At 39.4% G+C, this 19,111-nt stretch overlaps 1 protein-coding gene across 1 annotated transcript in view; it reads right to left on the bottom strand.

The window, feature by feature from the left end:
- Positions 1 to 19,111, bottom strand: part of LOC119777215 (probable phospholipid-transporting ATPase IIA) — an 83,396-nt gene that overhangs the window by 40,490 nt on the left and 23,795 nt on the right. The window contains exons 11-14 of the mRNA XM_038276024.1: positions 18,194 to 18,354; positions 17,978 to 18,120; positions 15,800 to 15,912; positions 7,710 to 7,919 (exon numbers count right to left, since the gene is read on the bottom strand). Coding sequence (XP_038131952.1) covers positions 7,710 to 7,919; positions 15,800 to 15,912; positions 17,978 to 18,120; positions 18,194 to 18,354 — 627 coding nt within the window. The remainder of the gene's footprint in view (positions 1 to 7,709; positions 7,920 to 15,799; positions 15,913 to 17,977; positions 18,121 to 18,193; positions 18,355 to 19,111) is intronic.

Below are 19,111 nucleotides of genomic sequence, written 5' to 3'. Positions count from 1 at the left end.
GACGAGTCCAGGTCGGTGGTTTGTAGATGTTTGCTTAGTCAGAGTCTGGAAATACAAACTGTGGGAGCAAACTTGGATCCTGTATCAACCATAATGGCATCAAGACGTAAAACCAAAATCTGTTCAGTCCATAAACAGCTAAAACGCTCTAACTAGCAGGCCTGACTCAAAACCCATCAGGTATCACCATTCCACGCTAGCATGAGTCACAATTAACCCATGAATGAATCACCAGTGTGGGAACCCGGAAAATGTTAATTCATCTTTACACTGGAAAAATTATGTAGAAATAAGTTAAACATTTCTTAAATTAAGTGTATTCACCCTTAATTTTTGCAGGTAAATGAGATAGTTTGCAATAGAATGAGTATTTCTACTCTTAAAATAAGATAATTAGATAATATGCACTTGAATTAAGACATTGAAATTGTGATTTCTTATTTTAAATGTAAATTATCTTGTTCCATTAGCAAAATGTCTCTTTTACCTCCTCAATCCAAGAAAAAATGCATTTATTTTGAGAAAAATGACGTATCTAGATTTTTATTTTTTTTTCCAGTTTAAACACTAAATCTAAATGCTAAATTTCATTGTGAAAGATTTGTTGTGTGTGTGTGTGTGTGGGGGGGGGGGGGGGGGGGGGGGGGGATAATCCCAATCCTTTCATGTGAAACGGTTGCCTAAACAAAAATCTCTCAGCAGATTTATTTACACATTTGTTTTTTCTTTTGTTGTATCTTCTATTTTTTAAAACTTGTTCTTCCTGCTAAAGTTTAACGTAACGTAAAAGTAATAAAAGTAAATCCACCTGTATATAAGCCATCCGGATTGTACATATTTTTATTTCTTTATTTCTTATTTTGTTTTTCATTATGTGCGATACATGTACACTTGCACCTTAATCCTTATTTATCTTGATATACTGTATATATATTGTTTATTGTTTGTTCTTCATGCACCTTTTTCCTCCTTGTTTGCACCTTCTTTGACTTTTATGCCAATATAATGAATTTCTCCGCTGTGAGATCAATAAAGCTCATCTGTTCATCTAATCTAATCTAAAGTGGAGTTTTTTCTCTCCACGGTTGCTGCATGCATGCTGGTTGTAAGGGATTACTGCAGAGTAATGCTACGTTCACACTGGACGCAGCAGAAGCAGCGAGTTTACATGCAAAGTCAATGGTTGACGCGCGTCAAGGCGCAGCAAAAGGTCCCGCAGCGCGTTTTGAGCAGCAGGCGCAGCACGTCGGGAGCATTTATGCATCTGACGCGCGTGACGCGCCGCAAACGCACCGCTGCTCGAGATGGAAAAATTTAACTTTTGCTGCTCGAAGCACCGCATCAACCAATCAGATAAGCTAATCTGGGAGCTGGCAGAGAAACAAAGATATCGCTGATGACACAGAGTGCTGTGATCACTCCTCTGAAACAGTTTATTAACGCCTAAATTAACTTAAAATGCTGAAACATGCCAACAGAATATGTTCGCTTCTATTATCCTGTTGCCTGCAGTTTAGATTATTTAGATGAAAAACACCTACCAGCCGCCGCAGTGAACCGCGAGGAGGCGACCCGGCCAGAGGCTGCTGATGAAGGGATTCCTACTGACAGCGCACCGCTGGTATGTGGGGGTCTGAGCGGCTCCGACAGAAATAATATTGGAAGGCAGGATGGTAATCTGGATGAACTGACTGCACTGATTAAGTTTTCAGGTGGACTTTATCACTTAAAAACATATTAAAACTACTTTATTCCCACTGATCACAGCAAATATAGCTGCAAGGCAGAGAAAGGATAGAGTAGCTCCGCCCAACGTGCGTCAGACACACTTTTTCACCGCGCAGCAAAGATGCTTCAGCCGTGCGTCAGAACTAAACTCGTACAATTATAAAACATGAAGCAGCAGACGAGTTTTTGCTCCGGTGTGAACGCAGCATTACGACGTCTACTTATCCAGGAGGAGAGAATCCTGCAACATCAATAACTGGATGCAATCAGCTGGTTTTCCCTTAGGCCCGTCCACACGAAGTCAAAACGAACACGAAACGCTGATATTTTCCAAAACGTTTGCAGTAAAGACGGAGACGTAAAATAAATGTGATCGTCCACACGAATGCATGAAAACGCTGCAAAATGTATGCCAGGCCTGTAAGTGGCGCTGTGGTGCCAAAGCAAAAATAAGCGACGAAATGTTGGGCATGCGCACTAATATTCATACATGGTTGCCCTGCGGGTCCATTTTCGTGGTTCAGTCAAATTCAGGTGCTGAACTATGTGGTCGATATTGCTCTGTTCTTCCTGGAGATATTCCAGAAGAAGAAGATTCTGTTGTAAGCCCGACAGCAGGGTGAGTAGCATTAGCAGCAACGGCGCCATTGTTGTTGTGATGTGTCGCGCATGCGTGTTTAGAGGCGACGCTATGACGCATGCGTGTAAAAAAAAATATGCGGTTAGAGCGCAAAGATGGAAACGCGAAAACGGCGTTTCGAAATCTTCCCACTCTGAAGGCTGAATTAAAAAAAAATCGTTTACAGACCCCCGAAACGCTGGCTTCGTGTCGATGAGAGGCTGGTTTGGTGAAAAATTTGTGCGTTTAGGCCAGGGTTCGTCTTCGTGTGGACGGGGCCTTAGAAAACTTCTAACCAATCTGACTGGATGATCTGATTGATTTATTTTTGTAAAGTGAACCAAATAACATGTTGTGAATTGATGCTATGGAAATAAACTGAATCAAATTGATTTCATTGTCTAATTGTTTTGCCACTAGCAGGCATACATTTCTCAAACGTGTGACAGCAAAAAGATCTATTCCACTTTAACTGTAGGTTTTAGTTTTTAAGTAGATCATTTGGAATGGAAAACGATTATTTTCTTCCTCTCTGGTGAAGAAATAGCTCAACGCAGAAGCAATTTTATTAAAAAAAACAACAAGACATACCACTCACGTTGCGCAGACAGATATCTGTTAATCTTTAGTCAGGAAATGCCTACAAGGAAATAATTACTCACCATAATTGGAACAAATCTAGTCAGTAATAATTAACAACTGGAAGTGTGAGAAACTGAGAGAGAAGGAGAGCAAACTATTTCAGCAGACTGAGTGGGATAGTAAGGCAGGTAAAGCCATTAAAAACCATCCAGAACACAGGAAGGTTTTTTTTTCTTTGTTTTGTCACCAAAAGCATAAAACATGCGGAGTTTCCTAATTTCTCCTGAAACTCTTAACTGGAACCAGCCGTTTTGGGCAGATGAGTCTAACAATGACCTTTTCAGGTATGATTCAGAATGATCTGGCACCAAATAAAGAAAAGAATCTAATAGTGTGGTCAAAAGTATTGTTACTCAAAAAAATTATCTTAACTAAAACGTTGTATCCGGATCAATACTCATTTCAAAAGTATCGATACCACTGAAAAGTGTTATTTTCTTTCTTGAAGTCACAGAATGGTAACCTGACTCTGCCAGATGGATTTTCTCCACATATCCATCTGGAAACCTTCCGTTGAAGTAATTTTGGGAAGGGGCGAAAATACTGGTTAGCCGATTGGCCTATGTTGGTGATAGACGGGCAAAATAAACCAATCAGATCAACGAAGCATATGACGTACTAACAGAGCGACGACGAAGAGGAGCCAGTTGATAGATCAAACTCTTGCCGAAACCAGTCGGGAGAAGAGCAAAAACATCTTTTCCTCTGAGAAAAGCCTCCAGAGCAGTGTTTTGCTCTTCTTTCAGTGAAGAAATACTCTGTAATTCCGATAAAACTTGCTCGATAGCCACGCTAACGCTAGTTTCATCGGCTGAAGCCGCCATGTTCTTTAGAGTGAACTGTCGCGCTTCTCGTTGCGTCACACCTCAACCCGCCTCAAAGCCAACGCTGATTGGACGTTCGTTTGGTGAACGGCTCCAAATTTTCTTTAACGGAGAGTCTCCAGACTGATCTGCGAGTGAAACCTTGAAAGCTCGCGAGATCAGGATGGTCTCACGAGGCTAACAGAATGAAGCAGAGGAAAGTAGACCTGCGTCCAAACACCATCAAACAGCCAATTCTCCATGTTTGACCAACATTGGATCAGGTTCCTATTTACCTGAAGAAACCTGGGTTCCAAAAACTTATTAAGCAGCAAAACCCAAGGTTTGCTCTTCCCTCCAAGAATACAGCATTTATTTTTGTTTTTGATAACTGGTTTGGCTAGTGTCATTGTTATGTGTGTAAAGCATAGCCAAGGAAGGAACACTTAACACTTACACTATGCAACCGGTGTTGATTTTCCAGGGAGGCTCCCCCCAGAGGGCGAAACTAAAAGTGCACTGTCGTAAATATGCTCAGCTGTTCTCCTGGTTTCTCCGTCAAGCCAGGTGCCATTGTTTAGAGCTTAGCAGACAGGCGAACGCAACGAATCACCATGTCTACTGCAGTAAGCGCGCTTTCGCCGTTTCCTCGCTGGTTCCGCCATGATAACTGCACAAATATCGCCACTGTGCTAGCAACGAGCATGCCTTTCACTGGGGGCGTGTAGCAGTTCTCGCCGTAAAGCAAGACCGACTCTCGCGATGCACGAGACTTCTGAGCCTGTGGGTGCGGGCCGAGGGCTCTTGCAATTGCAAGTACGGTATTTCCCATACAGACCACCAGGGCGGCCGAGAAAACCTTTGTTCGACCTGAAATGACTCATTTAATCATCCAGAACTTTATGGAACACATTAATTAACTGAAAAATGTTGCATAGTATGCCTTTAATATTGTGCACAGCATACAACCTCAAAATATTGTTCTGTTTTATTGTATTTATCTATTGTTTTTTATTTATTAATAAAAACATTTCTGTTACATTTTGGGGACTTTGTTTTTATCCTTGTGGTACTGGAAATTATTAAAATATTTTCCTGAATATCGGTATCATGTTGAACATTTTAGTATCGTGACAACCCTGGAATCTAATGTCTGATGATCAATACGGCGAAGGATCTGTGAGGATTTCCCCTCAAAAAAAGGTTTTTGGAAACATGGAAGCTTCTAGCACCAGTTAAAAAAAATATATATATATGTATCACAAAGTCACAAAAACGTGGCAAAGGTTATATAGTAAAAACTGTTTTTATAATGTTGTATTTATGGAGCGAACTTTGTTACATTTTTTTCTAAATGAAAATTAATTTTTTTTTAAATGCAATTCTGATACAAAATTCTGAAAAATGCCTTGATCAAGATTATTTTTCAAAAGTTTAGTGTTTTACATTTTTTTTTACATATTTTTAGGGCTTAAACAAGCAATCTTTTAATTTATCTTTTGTATTTTTTGTAAAGTGACCTTGAGTGTCAAGAAAGGCGCTGTTAAATAAAATGTATTATTATTATCATTAATATTATCTGATTAATCTTGATCAATTAATTTTTAAATAATCTACAGCTAATTAAGTAATCAATTATTTGTCAACTGGACTACAGACTGTAAGACATGCCTTTAGCTGACAGAGCGACCCACTTAAAGCAGTAATTATCTAAAAATTGCAAATAAATATAAAAAAATCAAGATAAAAAAAAAACAAAGTTTCATCTGTCAATATGCTCTATCAGAAACACCTCAAGTGGAAAAGTTTTAGTTTAGCTGGTTTAATTTAATTTAAAAAATCTTCTTTAAGGAACCTTTTGTTATCCGATTATTAATCAATTAATCAATTTCCAAAATAATCATTAGTTGCAGCCCTAATTATTTTATATAATCAACTTTTATTTTTTATTTTTCAGCTGTTTTCTGCAATCCCCCCGTTGCTCTTGCTGCAGCATTGATTCCTCTCTGCATATATTGATGCTAGATTACAGAAATCCGTCCCTTGAGTGTTTTGTGGAACAGCTGCGTTTCCAGGTACAACATTTGCAGATTTGATTTAATTTCTACTTAAAGCACTTAGATTATTGAGGAGCCGTCAGTGGGTGGGTGGGGTTTTTTTTTTTTCTAATTGAACGATGGTAGCAGAAGAAGCCGCCCCCACTTGATGCCAGGGAAATGTCCTGTTTAGCTAAGCATCCAGAATGGGCTGCAAGTGGAGCTCTGCTGCTCTAAAAACTGCAAATCACAATTGATTTAAGGTTTTTTATTTTAGGTTCAGTTGTTTTATTGTGGGGCACAATTGAGTTCAAAGAGGTTGAAGTGTAGCAGATTTAAAGCCCCTTTCACACCTTGATTTAGACCAGCGTATGCCTGATGTACGAAAGATCTGGCAAAAACGCTGGCATTCGTTGGATAAGTTATGGGTACGATTTGTACGAGTTATGTGCGCGCTGAAACACCTCGTGTGTGTGGGCCATAAGTTCCAGGTCAGTTATCTGATCGATGACGCACGTTAAGTGTAATTTACTCATAAGTCGTGGCGTCTAGCTTATCCAAAACCTATGAGTAACTTGTGCATAACTCATCAAGAACTTCTCTCCAACGACTATCAAGGTATCTGACGTGTTCCAGATGAGCGCTGAACGTGTTTCTAACTTCCAGCTACCGTTTAATGGCGTATTGGCAGCGTTTTGGTATAAAGGGGGTTCACAGGAGGAAACCGTCGGTTCTCCTCCAGACTTCATCCCCATCATAGGGTGAGCCAAAAGGTGAGAGTGATGGATCCTTCCTGCGTCCATGACAACGGCCAACAAACTTCATAGCAGAAATGACGCTGAATCTGCTGCGACTGCAAACCCTCTTTCTTTCTTTTCTCTTTTTTTTTTTGGGCGGGCGGGAAACAGCAGCTAGGTTAATACAGCGATCAAAGACGTCTATATATGCAGACCGTGCGCCTCCGGGCACATCGTTGCCCCCCTCAAGACACTGGCTTGTGCATCATTTCATGGGCATTATGCTGCCGTGCCTTATGTATAAATTAGGCTGTCATTGGACATGAGATCTGGACTCGTTATGAATATGCTATGTATATGCCCAAGATTGAAAAAAAAAAAATCATAGAAAGTTCAGCGTCTGTCAGCGTTCTAGGGCAGTGGTCCCCAACCACCGGGCCGCGGACTGGTACCGGTCCGTCGGTCATTTGGTACCAGGCCGCACAGAATAATTTATCGACGATCAGAGTCTGAGTGATGTTTTATTTTGAAAAATATTTTAAAAATTGGGGTATTCTCTCCCAATTACATCAGTCGGCGCATCTGTGCCTCTTGAAACAGGTTAATTCAGGTCAACGCATCTTATCTATAACCCTAACCTGCATCCTATTTCCTGCGTTTAGGGCGACCAAAACAAAGCTACGGAGCAGACTGGACATCAGGAGCACACTTTGTGTCATTGTATCCGGTTATGCTTAGATGGGACCGGCTTGTTTTGGAGAAACAAGCTCAGGGCTCCCATTAATTCAAAATAATGGTCAGTTTTATTTTTATGCTGTTTTTATTGGATTTTATGCTAGTCGGATCATTTTATTTGATCATATTTACCCCCCACACTTTAAAGGCCGGTCCGTGAAAATATTGTCTGACATATAACCGGTCCATGGTGCAAAAAAGGTTGGGGTCCGCTGTTCTAGAGCATACGCTGGCTGAGTCAGCAAGGTGTGACAGGGTCCCAAGGTAACAGCAGAGATTCAAGGTCCTCCATTTTTAAACAAACTTTATTCCATAGCAGGACTTTTTATTTGTTTTGATTTTTGGAGCAGCATTCCATCAGTATGGCAGAAAGAAACCATAAGCGTTTCTCCCAGTAGCTGGTTTGTACCTCATCTGGGCTAGATGCCTGGTAGACCCTGCATGTGTCCTCGTAGTGCTGCTCCGCCTCGGCCTGGTCGGTCACACCGTTGGACTCGTACACCGGGGTGACGTTGTGCACCAGGGCGATGGCTTTCACAGCCTCGTGAACTCGGCTACTGATGGTCTTTCGTACCTTGGTGGCTGCAGGAGCTCTGGAGGCCGGTAGGTCATGGGTGGGCTGGGGACAAACGCAGAATGCAACATCATTAAAACAACGAAAGTAATCCATTTTAAAAATAAAATTAAACATAAGTGAACTTTATTGATCGCACTCCGGAGAAAAGCAACTCTCTGCATTTAACCCATCCCCCTGGGATGTGGGGATCAAACCGGGTCCTTGCAACCTTCTCAGAGCACAAGATCACTGCTCTAACCACTGGACCAACACTCCCCCAAAACCAATACAAGCTACCTGGTTAATGCGCTGTCATAGCCACTCAGCACTGTTCATTTGAGTCACTAATTTAGTGCTACTTGGTCCCAATATAATTTCCCATTAGGAACCTGCTAGCACTAAGCTGCTAACTGGTAGCGATGGTGAGATGAAGCCTCATGAGGCATTGAACCGTTTGGCCAAATTGCTTCAACGATCCCCACAGTTCATGAGGCTTCATGTGAATATGTCACCACCTACTGGTGGACAGCAGAACTACAGTTTTTAATAAAATCTGTGTTTTTTTTCCAACCGTTTTTCTTTTTTTCCCCTTTCAAGTTCCCTTGAAATTGTTAACGGTTGGTGTGTATAATAAAATCTTTTGTAATTTTTTTCAAAAAATGTTTTAAAAGTCAAAGACAGGTCTTGAACCATCAACGTCTAGAGTGAGAGCCTGTCTCTTGCAGATGATGCCACCTAAGTAGATGGCCATAGGAGGGAGAAAATACTAGTTAACAGTAACGTGTCAACACTGACTTTGTCCGGTGGTTTGCTCAAGTTTTGATTATTACATTGTTTATTCTAACCAAATTAGTTTTAAAGGAATAGTACACCCAAAACATGATAGCCTTCATTTTCTACTCACCCCCATGCTGAACAACACTCTGGAGTACTTTTTTGATATCTCAAATGCATCTGGAGATCTGGGAGGCTTCTTGCTGTCTGCTGACATTCAAATAATGGAGGTCTATGGCGCCCGAGGCAGAAAGGTCCATAAAAGTCCACAAAATACGTGTCAATATTCCTCCATACTGCTCGTCCAATGTATTCCAAGTGTCCTGAGTGGGTAGCGTCCATAATTTACTCGAAACGAAGTCATTTAGAATGTTTTTAGAGCATAAACAGTAGTGTATAGCGACAGACCAAACCAGACGAAAGTGCGCATTCAGCTCGGCAAAGAACTCATGCTCTTCCTCAACACTGAAGTCCTCAGACATTTTTCTTTCGTTGTTTCTTTCTTTGCACAGGTAAACAGCACATTTCTTCTTCTACGCTTGCATTATCGGCAGAGCAGACGCTGAATGCGCGCTTTCATCTGGTTTGGTCTGCCGCGGTTTCCGTAGACTCATGAACGCGCTTTTAGGAAATCCTATACACTACTGTTTATGCTCTAAAAACATTCTAAATGACTTCGTTTCGAGTAAATTCTGGATGCTACCCACTCAGGACACTTGGAATACATTGGACGAGCAGTATGGAGGAATATTGACACGTTTTTTGTGGACTTTTATGGACCTTTCTGCCTCGGGCGCCATAGACCTCCATTATTTGAATGTCAGCAGACAGCAAGAAGCCTCCCAGATCTCCAGATGCATTTGAGATATCCAAAAAGTACTCCAGAGTGTTGTTCAGCATGGGGGTGAGTAGAAAATGAAGGCTAATCATGTTTTGAGTGTACTATTCCTTTAAGCAACTACATTGGTTGTTTTTCCAACCAATCTATTCTTAGAATCAATCCAAACTCTATCCAGCTGATAGCAGCTCTCCTCCAAACTCCAACATCTTGACCGAACACTGAGGCTGTTTAGATGCCTGTCAAAATTCTTGCGCTTTCTGAACCACTTCCCGAAGCGGTCACGTGGTATCACGGTAGCGAGGCATCGGACGTCATTAATTTTGGCCCCGCCTCTAAATGAATGATGCCTCGACACGCGCTTCGGGGAAACGCCCCCTCCATTACTCGACACACACCTCTGAGCCTCGGCTCATCTCATAACATCACTACTAACTGGTTAGCAAGATGCTTCCCAGACAACGGCCCCAACCAACTTGCTTGTGAATCTTCCGCCACAACAATCCCGCCCCCTTGATAAACGACCTATCTCATCAGTTTATTCACTCGTGTAAAGTCGTCCACCACTTCGGAGAATTCAGAAATGCAACCGTTGGAACGGCCACTTCCTTACGATTTTAAATATCAAACAATCATTCCAGCCATTGAATAAGGTAAACATGCCCACTGTTATATTCAATACCAGCACAGGAATGGCAGGTGATGTTAAGCAGTAACTATATATCAGGAACGAGCGCAGCACTAATATCTGCTGGGATGCTGATGTCATCGGCTGTAATTCATTAAAAATAATTGTATCATTAAAAACAAATCAGCACCAAGGACAGTTCTACCACTGAAAAAGTATCCGGAGCTTAATGGCACTGCATGAAAAGTGGGATTTTCGCCAATATGCGGCACTGTAGATTGTCGTGGAACTTCAGGTTAGCGGCAGTTTACGACAATTTGCAGGCTTCGCTGAAAACTCCCGTAAATTGTCAGAAATTGACGTGGACTCTCTTAGGCAGTGTTCCCCCCTTGCCTCCCCCCCATGGAATTCTAGGGGAGGCTTTAACATGTAAATTAACATGCTGTGAGCTATACAAATGCAAACCAGGGTTGCAGGGGGGGTTTTACTCCAAGTGACATTTTTCTAAAAGGTAAGAATACAAAGAGATCAGGCTCAGTATAGCCTCTTACATTTTAGCTTGAATTGATTTATTTAATTAAAGTATAGAGACCAAAACAGATCTTTAGCTGACAGAGCAATACATTTAGAGCAGTAATTATAAAAAAAAAATTGCATTTAAGATAAAAAATAAAATGTTGTCTGTCAATATGCTCAATTCACAATTACTTAAGTGGAAAAGTTTCAAGAAATGAGTCTGAGATGATTCACTTTATAACATGGCGCATTATCCTGTTGGAAGTAGCCATCAGAAGATTGGTACACTGTGGTCATAAGGTCCGGCCAGGTCAAGATCCGCAATTGCAATCGCACCAAACAGGAAAAAGAACATCGACAAATTCCGGTTCGTCAAATTAAAATATAGCAGCAACAGATCGGTGACTAGAAATTATAGCACAATTCTTATATATATATATATATTAAAAAAAAAAAAACTAACACCGTTTATTTAAATGATTGGATCCAAACTATTGGTTATTCACCAACGAGGAAGCAGATTTCTCATCTCCATCAAAATATTTATTTTATACCGAGGGACTTAAACTTTAATCAAATCCATTCAAAAGAAACTTCTTATTACAGGAATGAAAAGAGATGCTGAGTTTGGAAGTAGTGAACAAGTTCATTAAAAAAAAGCAGTTTTGAATTATCCTTATCCCCGTTACAAAAATCTACAAAAATATATATATATATATATTTGGGCAGAAACTGAACATATGCTGGATGATGGTGGGATTTTTTTAATATGTCATATTAAATTAAGCGCTCACAGGGTTCATACAGGAATGAGTGACTCTAATTTAATGCTATTTAAATGCTATTAGAAATGATTTTAATGCCATCAACAAGAACCATGTACACAAGTTATTAGTGTACATGAAATATGAAGGAGCTGCAAGCACAGTTCCATGACTCCTGTATGTATGTAAACACACACACACACACACACACACACACACACACACACACATATATACGTATATATATATCCTCTAGCTTTTTCTCCGCCTGGAGCGATATAATATATCTGACGAAATTGTTTTTATAAGCATTTTTTATTAAAGAATTATAAATACTTCGATAAACATATTTAAATAATTTTAGTGCCAATTAAGGCCTTGATTTAAAAAAAAAAAAAGAATGATTTTTTAATTATTTTTATTGATCCGCGGAAACCCTGGTTCATCTCGCGCATGCTCTGTACGATCTCCAAGAAACTCAGAGCGGCGCGGCTGGATCCACAGTGGAGGATGTATGCTTTGCTTTGTGCAGGCGGTCTGGAGCGGAGAATGGGGGATTTCGGGGTAAAACTCCTCTTGGACGCGATGGCGACTCTGCATCGAACAAGACGAACTCAAAGAAGAGATGCTAGCGGTAAATATATGTTCGATTACTGCCTGCTAGGCTAAAAGCAGCCTAGCCTAAGCTATGGCTAATAGCAGCCTAGCTATTAGCCTATCTAGCCTAGCCTTGCAAGAACAAGCTTTATTAAAGTGCATTTTTTGTGATTTACAGGAAGCAGTACGCCGTCTTCACAACTCGGAGACTAATTGCAGGCGCTATGAACCGGAGCAAGGGTAAGATTTAAAGAATATGCTTTCATTCTGCGGTAAAAGGCAATGGATACGGATGGATACCGATCATAGCTATACATTTTGTTTTCACAGACCTCCTATTTGCTCGGAGCCATAATCAGCAAGTCCAGATTTGCACGATGTTGATAAAGACGACATTGTGTGTAAGTGACTTGTTTTAATGTTTTCTCCTTCCTTGTTACTGTGACTTGCGTTTGATTTTTTATTTATACCACTCTCATTTAATTGTTTTCCAGCTGCCTGTAAGACGTATTTTCAGACGGTACGCAGGAGCTTCAGATATACGCTGCCAGCCACACGCTGCGTGCGGAGGCTATCTGCTCGGAGTCGGGCCAGAAGAAAGAGGGTAAGACTTTATTTGGTGACTATTTTTCAGGTGCATTAATAGATGTGTTGTGTCCATACGCAGTGCGCTGATTCATTGTTTTTTTTTTTCAGCTGCTGAAAGCGAGGCAGAGTGTGCTAGCAGATGAGGAAGTGGAACTCTGGAAGTCCGCCTTCCTCGGCGGTGTCTCTGGATGGATTGTACGGTCGCCGCCATTTCGTAGGCCGGATCTCACTGAACTCTGTGTTAAGCTGCAGTCCCGGTTAGAAGCGATGCTGAAGTACAGGGCCACGCACAGTAGGCGTCTGCACATCGGACCTGCCTCGGAGGGAATGCTGCCAGTTACCTCCAACCCCGAGGAAGCAAACGGACCGTTCACGGACTTTTAATTTTTAGAAACGCATGTGTTTGGATACGCGTTGTATATAGTTGTGTGTGTTTTAATAAAGCTCTTTCTTTGCATAAACAGCTTCCTGCAAATGTTCATTTCCTGTATAAATTCATTCATGTCCTTGATGGTAGCATAATAATTGTGTAGTAGTGTAGGATAACATAAATACACACCATATGAATGAATAAATATATGAATGAATAAATATATGAATGAATAAATATATGAATGAATAAATATATATATATATATGAATAAATATATATATATGTAAATTTATATGTAAATATATATATATGCCAACCAATCACGAGCGACTTTACTTGTTTAAAAAGAAGTGGTTCCGTCCAATACTCAGTAAGAAAATTAAAGCCTGGCGTGGCCACGTGTGGTTTTGCTGCCAATCACGAGCGATTTCATTTGTTTGAGAATAGTGGTTTCAGCCAATACTGAGTAGGTTATTCAAGCCAGACCTGGCCAGCCGCGCGGGTTTGCTGCATTCATATGCTAATTAGGGCCATTAGTACAGCTGATCGCTCTCCACATACGTCAGAGTCCGTTTCCGACAATTTGTGGCACGACAAACGCGGACAAGCACGGGTTGCAAATTGTCGGAAACTGACGAAAATCAGGCAGATCTGCGGGAGTTTACGGGGACGAAAATCTCACTTTTCATGCAGTGTGGGGGGATAGTTGACCTCTGGGTGACCTAAAAAATAATCTTAGAGTTTATTTTGGTCTCTTAAGTGGTGACATGTAAGGGATTATTGTAATATTATCTCTGACTGATTTTTCATGTGAACAAATTAAATGAGATCTAAGGCGCCTCCTATTTATTCAGAGCAGCTGTCTAAACTTTGGTCCTATCCAAGATGTCCGCCCTCTAGGCACGTCAGCCAGCGTCCAATGAGGCGTCTACGGAAGAGGATTAGGGCCACTGGAAAAAAAAAAAAAAAGTTTATTGATTTTTAAATTTTATTTCAGGTTAACATGGGAAAAAAAGTCAGAATTCTGACTTTAATCTCAGAATTTTTGATTTTAATGTAGATGGGCACCATGAAGGAAGAGATGTGGGAGCACTCAGCTTCACTAACAAACATGTGAGTTGTTTGAGGTGGCCAGTGACACATTGGTGGAAAATTACGGAATTAGGCAACTTTTTACGTGCCTGAGGGGTCCCCTCATTAATGGAGGAGCAGAAGGTCATTAAAATGAGAGAGCTAGTCTCTAAAACAGACATGGCTATGGCTTGATGCTAACATGTTTGTTATCTGTCAGAATTCTGTGAAAAAAGTCAAAATTCTGAGATTAAAGTCAGAATTCTGACTTTTTTCCCATATTAAACTGAAAAAAAAATTAAAAAATCAGTTAACTTTTTTTTTTTTTTTTTTCCAGTGGCCCTTATCCTCTTCGGTAGGCGTCTGCGTATATAATTTCTATGGTGGAAACAGATACATTGTGGAGAAGAGAAAACATCCTGTGAAGTAGCTGCCTCAATTGTCCCCATTTGTTGTCCCATTCTGCAGTCCTGCCAGCAGATGGCGCCCTGTCTGCTTATCGTGCTGCAATTTTGTTGAGACTAAGAAAAAAAATAAACTACTTTAACACTGTCAGGACAAATGCTTTGTGTATATCACCTTAATTTACCACAATCAAATGGTTTTTGGTCTTTTATTTGGCTGAAACAATGAACTGAAATAATCGTCAACTAATTTAGTAATCGATTAATTGTTAAAGGAAGTATAGACTGTAAAATACACTGGAAAAAACAAAACTGGATAAGTAATTTTTTCTTAAAATAAGTGCATTTGTTCTTGGATGAGGAGGTAAAAGAGACATTTTACCAATGGAACAAGACAATTTACACTTAAAATAAGAAAACACAATTGCGTTGTCTTATTTCAGGTGCATATTATCAGATTATCTTATTTTAAGAGTAAAAATACTCATTCCATTGGCAAACTATCTCATTTACTGACTCAAATCAACGGTAAATACACATAATTTAACACAATTTTACTTATTTCTAGATCGTTTTTCCATTGTATGCCTTAAGCTGACAGAGCGACCCACTTAGAGCAGAAACATTGTAAAAAAAATAAGTAAATATTTTGCATTTAAGACAAAAAAAAACGTTTTCATCTGTCAATTTGCTCTATCCAGAACTCCTCAAGTGGAAAATTTCAGTTACACCTCGTTTTTCATATTCAATTTCATAAAAAATCCTCTTTAAAGATCCTTTTGCTATTTTAGTAATTGAAAAAATAATCGACAGATTAATGGATTTGCAAAATAATCGTCAGCTGCAGGCCTAGTGTAGACGTATAACGCGACTCTTCCCCTTTGAACGATACGACCTAATCACGTTTCAGTAAAACTTTTCCACAGCATAAAGTCAAATAAAATGCTTTAATTATGCTGTACATTCATTTTATTGGGTCTTATAGTCAATACGTATGTATCTATAGTTCAACCTAACAAAGTCTCTGATTCCTGCCAAAGTGTTTCTAAAAAAGGAGCAGAGATCTTTCAGTCTCTGCTCAGATAGGGCTTCTGTAAACATAACCAGATGTGTCGAGTAAATATAAATGATTTTTGCATCGTGGTGGAGTTATTTTTGGAAGGCCGTGTGCTCCAAGGGTTAATGACGGCGTCATTAAAGAAGTCCTGTCAGCGCTTCGCTTGTGGGCTGATCCTGTTTCCTGCTTCACTAACCTCTGGTGTCAAGGGGACAAAGAGTGTCATATGAGATCAGGAAGCGTTCAGCCAAACTCAACTCTTTCTAAACATAATGCTTTTTTTTATATATATTTTCCTCCTTTCTGATCCTTTTCAGTGTTTTTCTCTCTTACCTGCGTGTATGCACTAAACACATGGCTCTGTACTTCGTCCATAGAGTCCATCCCATACGCCACAGTCCCAAGGTGGAGACGCCTGAACACCATTTCATTCTGGGTAAGGGTGCCTGTTAAAAAAACAAACAAACAAGGTTGTTATGGAGTGCATTTTGTTCCATTATTGTTGCACGAAAAGAATGTTCTGTTAATGGAAATCTGAAAAAAAAAGTAGTCCAGAAAATAAACTTGAAAAAAAAACATTTAAAATGGTTTTAAGAGTAACTGTGCTCTACTGCCGAATTTTATTTTTTCAAACTTTTTTCTTTTACAGAAAAAACAAATTTTGAAGAAACTTTTCAGGCTTTTTCATAAATTTTGTTTCAGGTTTTTTTTTATAAATTTTGTTTCTTCTAGTTTTTCTTTTTTTTTTTTTACAGATTTAATGTTCTTTTTTCTTCATATGAGATAAACACAGATTTTAAAAAAGATTATCAATTATTTAGATATAGCGTAATTTAACCTTGTTTAAGAAAGACTTGAAAGGACTTCCGTTATCCATCATAACTTGACTCAGGAGGATAAAAACTTGAGACGTGCGAAATAATTACTTGCTCTTACAGGGTTCCTACAGCATAAGGCAAGTTAACTTCAAGACCTTTTAAGACTTTTTAATGCCACTTGAAGTAAAAATTTAAGACCAAATCCACAAGAAACACAGAAAAACCTGCTTGCGACAACTTAACCCAAAGGTTTATTTTAACATAAACCACTGCACTACTGTTTCAAATTTTGAAAAGCTTCCCATACAGGAAGAAAGCTAAAAACACACAAATGACAGATATATTTTAACAATTATTTAACTGAATTCACAAACTTTGTTTTAGCAGGGAACAAAACAAATCAGTTTTAAAGCCCCAACATAACCAGTGCTAAGTCTTTTTTGCAGCTATTTTTCTTTGTATGGTTTTCTTAGTATGTTTGATTTGGTGATAAGTGGAGGCGTTGCAGAGACAAGGGTGGAACTAAACTGAGAAATACCGGCTGTTTCTCTGTAACTCCATTTTGACGCTTTGTGTTTCGCGCTTCGCATGTGCGACTCCACTGCCTTAATTCCCATCGTTCTGAGCTTGAATGACTTCTTGCACTAAATCCACTGAGCCTCATGTCTGTTCCCTGGTTTTAGCCATGGAGAAAACTCTTGGCTGGAGACTATTTTGGTTCCATTTACACTTGCTCATGTTTTCCAGACAAAAAGTTAATGGTGCATCTCCAAAATGTCCCGGCCGCAACAACGCTTTTATTGGTTCCGCTATCGGGACGGAACCAATAATGGCGAGCCGTTATTTTTTTTAAATAAAAAAAAAAAATTGTCCATTTTAATGTTTTATTTAGATTAAAAAAATAAATCGTAATAAAAATAATCCTATATCCTTATGATGTTTTAAAAATTAAGACCTACGAAAGACTGATTTAAGACATTTTAATACCAATTAAGGCCTTAGTTTTATTTTGAAGAACCCTGTCTTACCTCTAAATTTGGATGTGCTGGTTTTAAAAATTTAACGGCTAACGATTCTTTGAAATCCCCTAAAAATATTCTATACCTTGTTTTTTTTCCACCTACAATAACCCATTCCTTTTGCAAGACATTATAGGAACTCAAGAGAGACAGAGCAGCATCATTCAGCTGAAAATAATTTGATCCCAATAATCGAGCTGAAGCAGATTTAGCAGCTGACAAGCGGTAACTGAAAGCCAGAAGCCGACCTCTGAATCCTCACACTTACTTTAAAAGCATTTTCTGCCAGTATATCAAAAAGACTTGCGAGGTCGTGCTCATACATTAGCCTGACCTGCAGACCTCGCTGGCCCTAATCGCACTTTGGATGGGGAAATAGCTTATCATTTTATTGGCCATGAGGGCTGTAAATCTGACGTACAACACCTCACGCCTGAGGAAGTCCAGCGCTAAAGGCTGCTGGGCTGTAAATGCGTGTATGGATGAGAGACTTTGGGCTCTTTTTTTTATGGTTTAAGGTTTCAATAGGTAGCAGAAACCCCACCACAGAGCATCGCCCCCAGGGAAGGAAAACACTAAAGTCATTTACCATAAGCTCTCATTTTAGAGCTGGACTTGCTGGCCCCTAGTAAATCTATTGCTCAGAGAACAAAGAGCATGCACTGAAGTGAGACCTGTTTTGTCAGTAAGCAGGTAGGAGATCCGTCCGAGCTGCTCCGGTATGGTGCTGGCCCTCACCACCGTCCCCGGGATCTTGGAGTCTTTCTTGATCATCCAGCTGAAGACCATCTTTCCCATGTCCAGGTTAACTCGCAAACTGCATAAAGCAGACAAACGATACTTAAGAGTCTCACACAACCACAGAATTATCCACTTCATTCATTCTGTACCTGATGGGCACGATGTGGGAGAACAGGAGAAGGAACCGGAAGATCTGGAGGTACCAACGGCCCGCAAAGTGCTGGAGAGCGACCATGACCAGCGACACCACCACCAGGGCCCCGAACAAGATCTTAGTCAAACAGTTCACCTCCAGGTCGAACAAACCCACCTGACCGGGTCGAAAGAAGCAAACTTCCTCACTTTAATACCTCAGGGAACAACATATCAGCAAGCATAAAACACAATTAAATATTCAAAGGTATGGAGCGAATTTTGTTCCTCTATTGTTGCAAAGAACATCTTTTGCAAATGACAACATTATTTTAAAGAATCCAACTCGCTAAACTCTAAAAAAAAAATTGTCAAACATAATTAAATCTAAAGAATAAATTTGGAATAGAAGAATCTAAAATAACATCTAAAAATATTTTAAGAAAAAAAGAAAAAAAAAACTGCAAAAGAAGGTTATAAAACATAATAAATTACTCTCAAAATCTTTTTTTGATTACATTATTTACACTGAAAAAAAATCAACACCTAAATAAGCAATTTTTTCTTGAAATAAGTGCATTTTGTCTTGAATTGAGAAAGTAAAAGAGACATTTTGTCAACGGAACGAGACAATTTACACTTAAACTAAGAAAACACAATTGCATTGTCTGATTTCAAGGGCATTTTATCTAATTATCTTATTTAAAGACTAAAAATACTCATTCCATTGGCAAACTATCTCATTTACCTACTCTTTAAGTAATGGTAAATACACTTAATTTTTTCATTTTTCCAGTGTAGAATCCCATTTTGAAACGCTTTATATTCTACGCTGGAAAAACAATCTAGAACTAAGTAAAAATTCCTTATATTAAGTATATTTACACTTAATTTGAGTTTGTAAATGAGCTAGTTTGCCAATAGAATGATTATTT

This window comes from Cyprinodon tularosa, unplaced genomic scaffold (assembly GCF_016077235.1).
Source record: "Cyprinodon tularosa strain WSP-4 unplaced genomic scaffold, ASM1607723v1 ctg99, whole genome shotgun sequence".
NCBI classification, from domain to species: domain Eukaryota; kingdom Metazoa; phylum Chordata; class Actinopteri; order Cyprinodontiformes; family Cyprinodontidae; genus Cyprinodon; species Cyprinodon tularosa.
The sequence above is the reverse complement of the archived record's forward strand: the minus strand, read 5'-3'. Positions and strand labels throughout refer to the sequence as shown.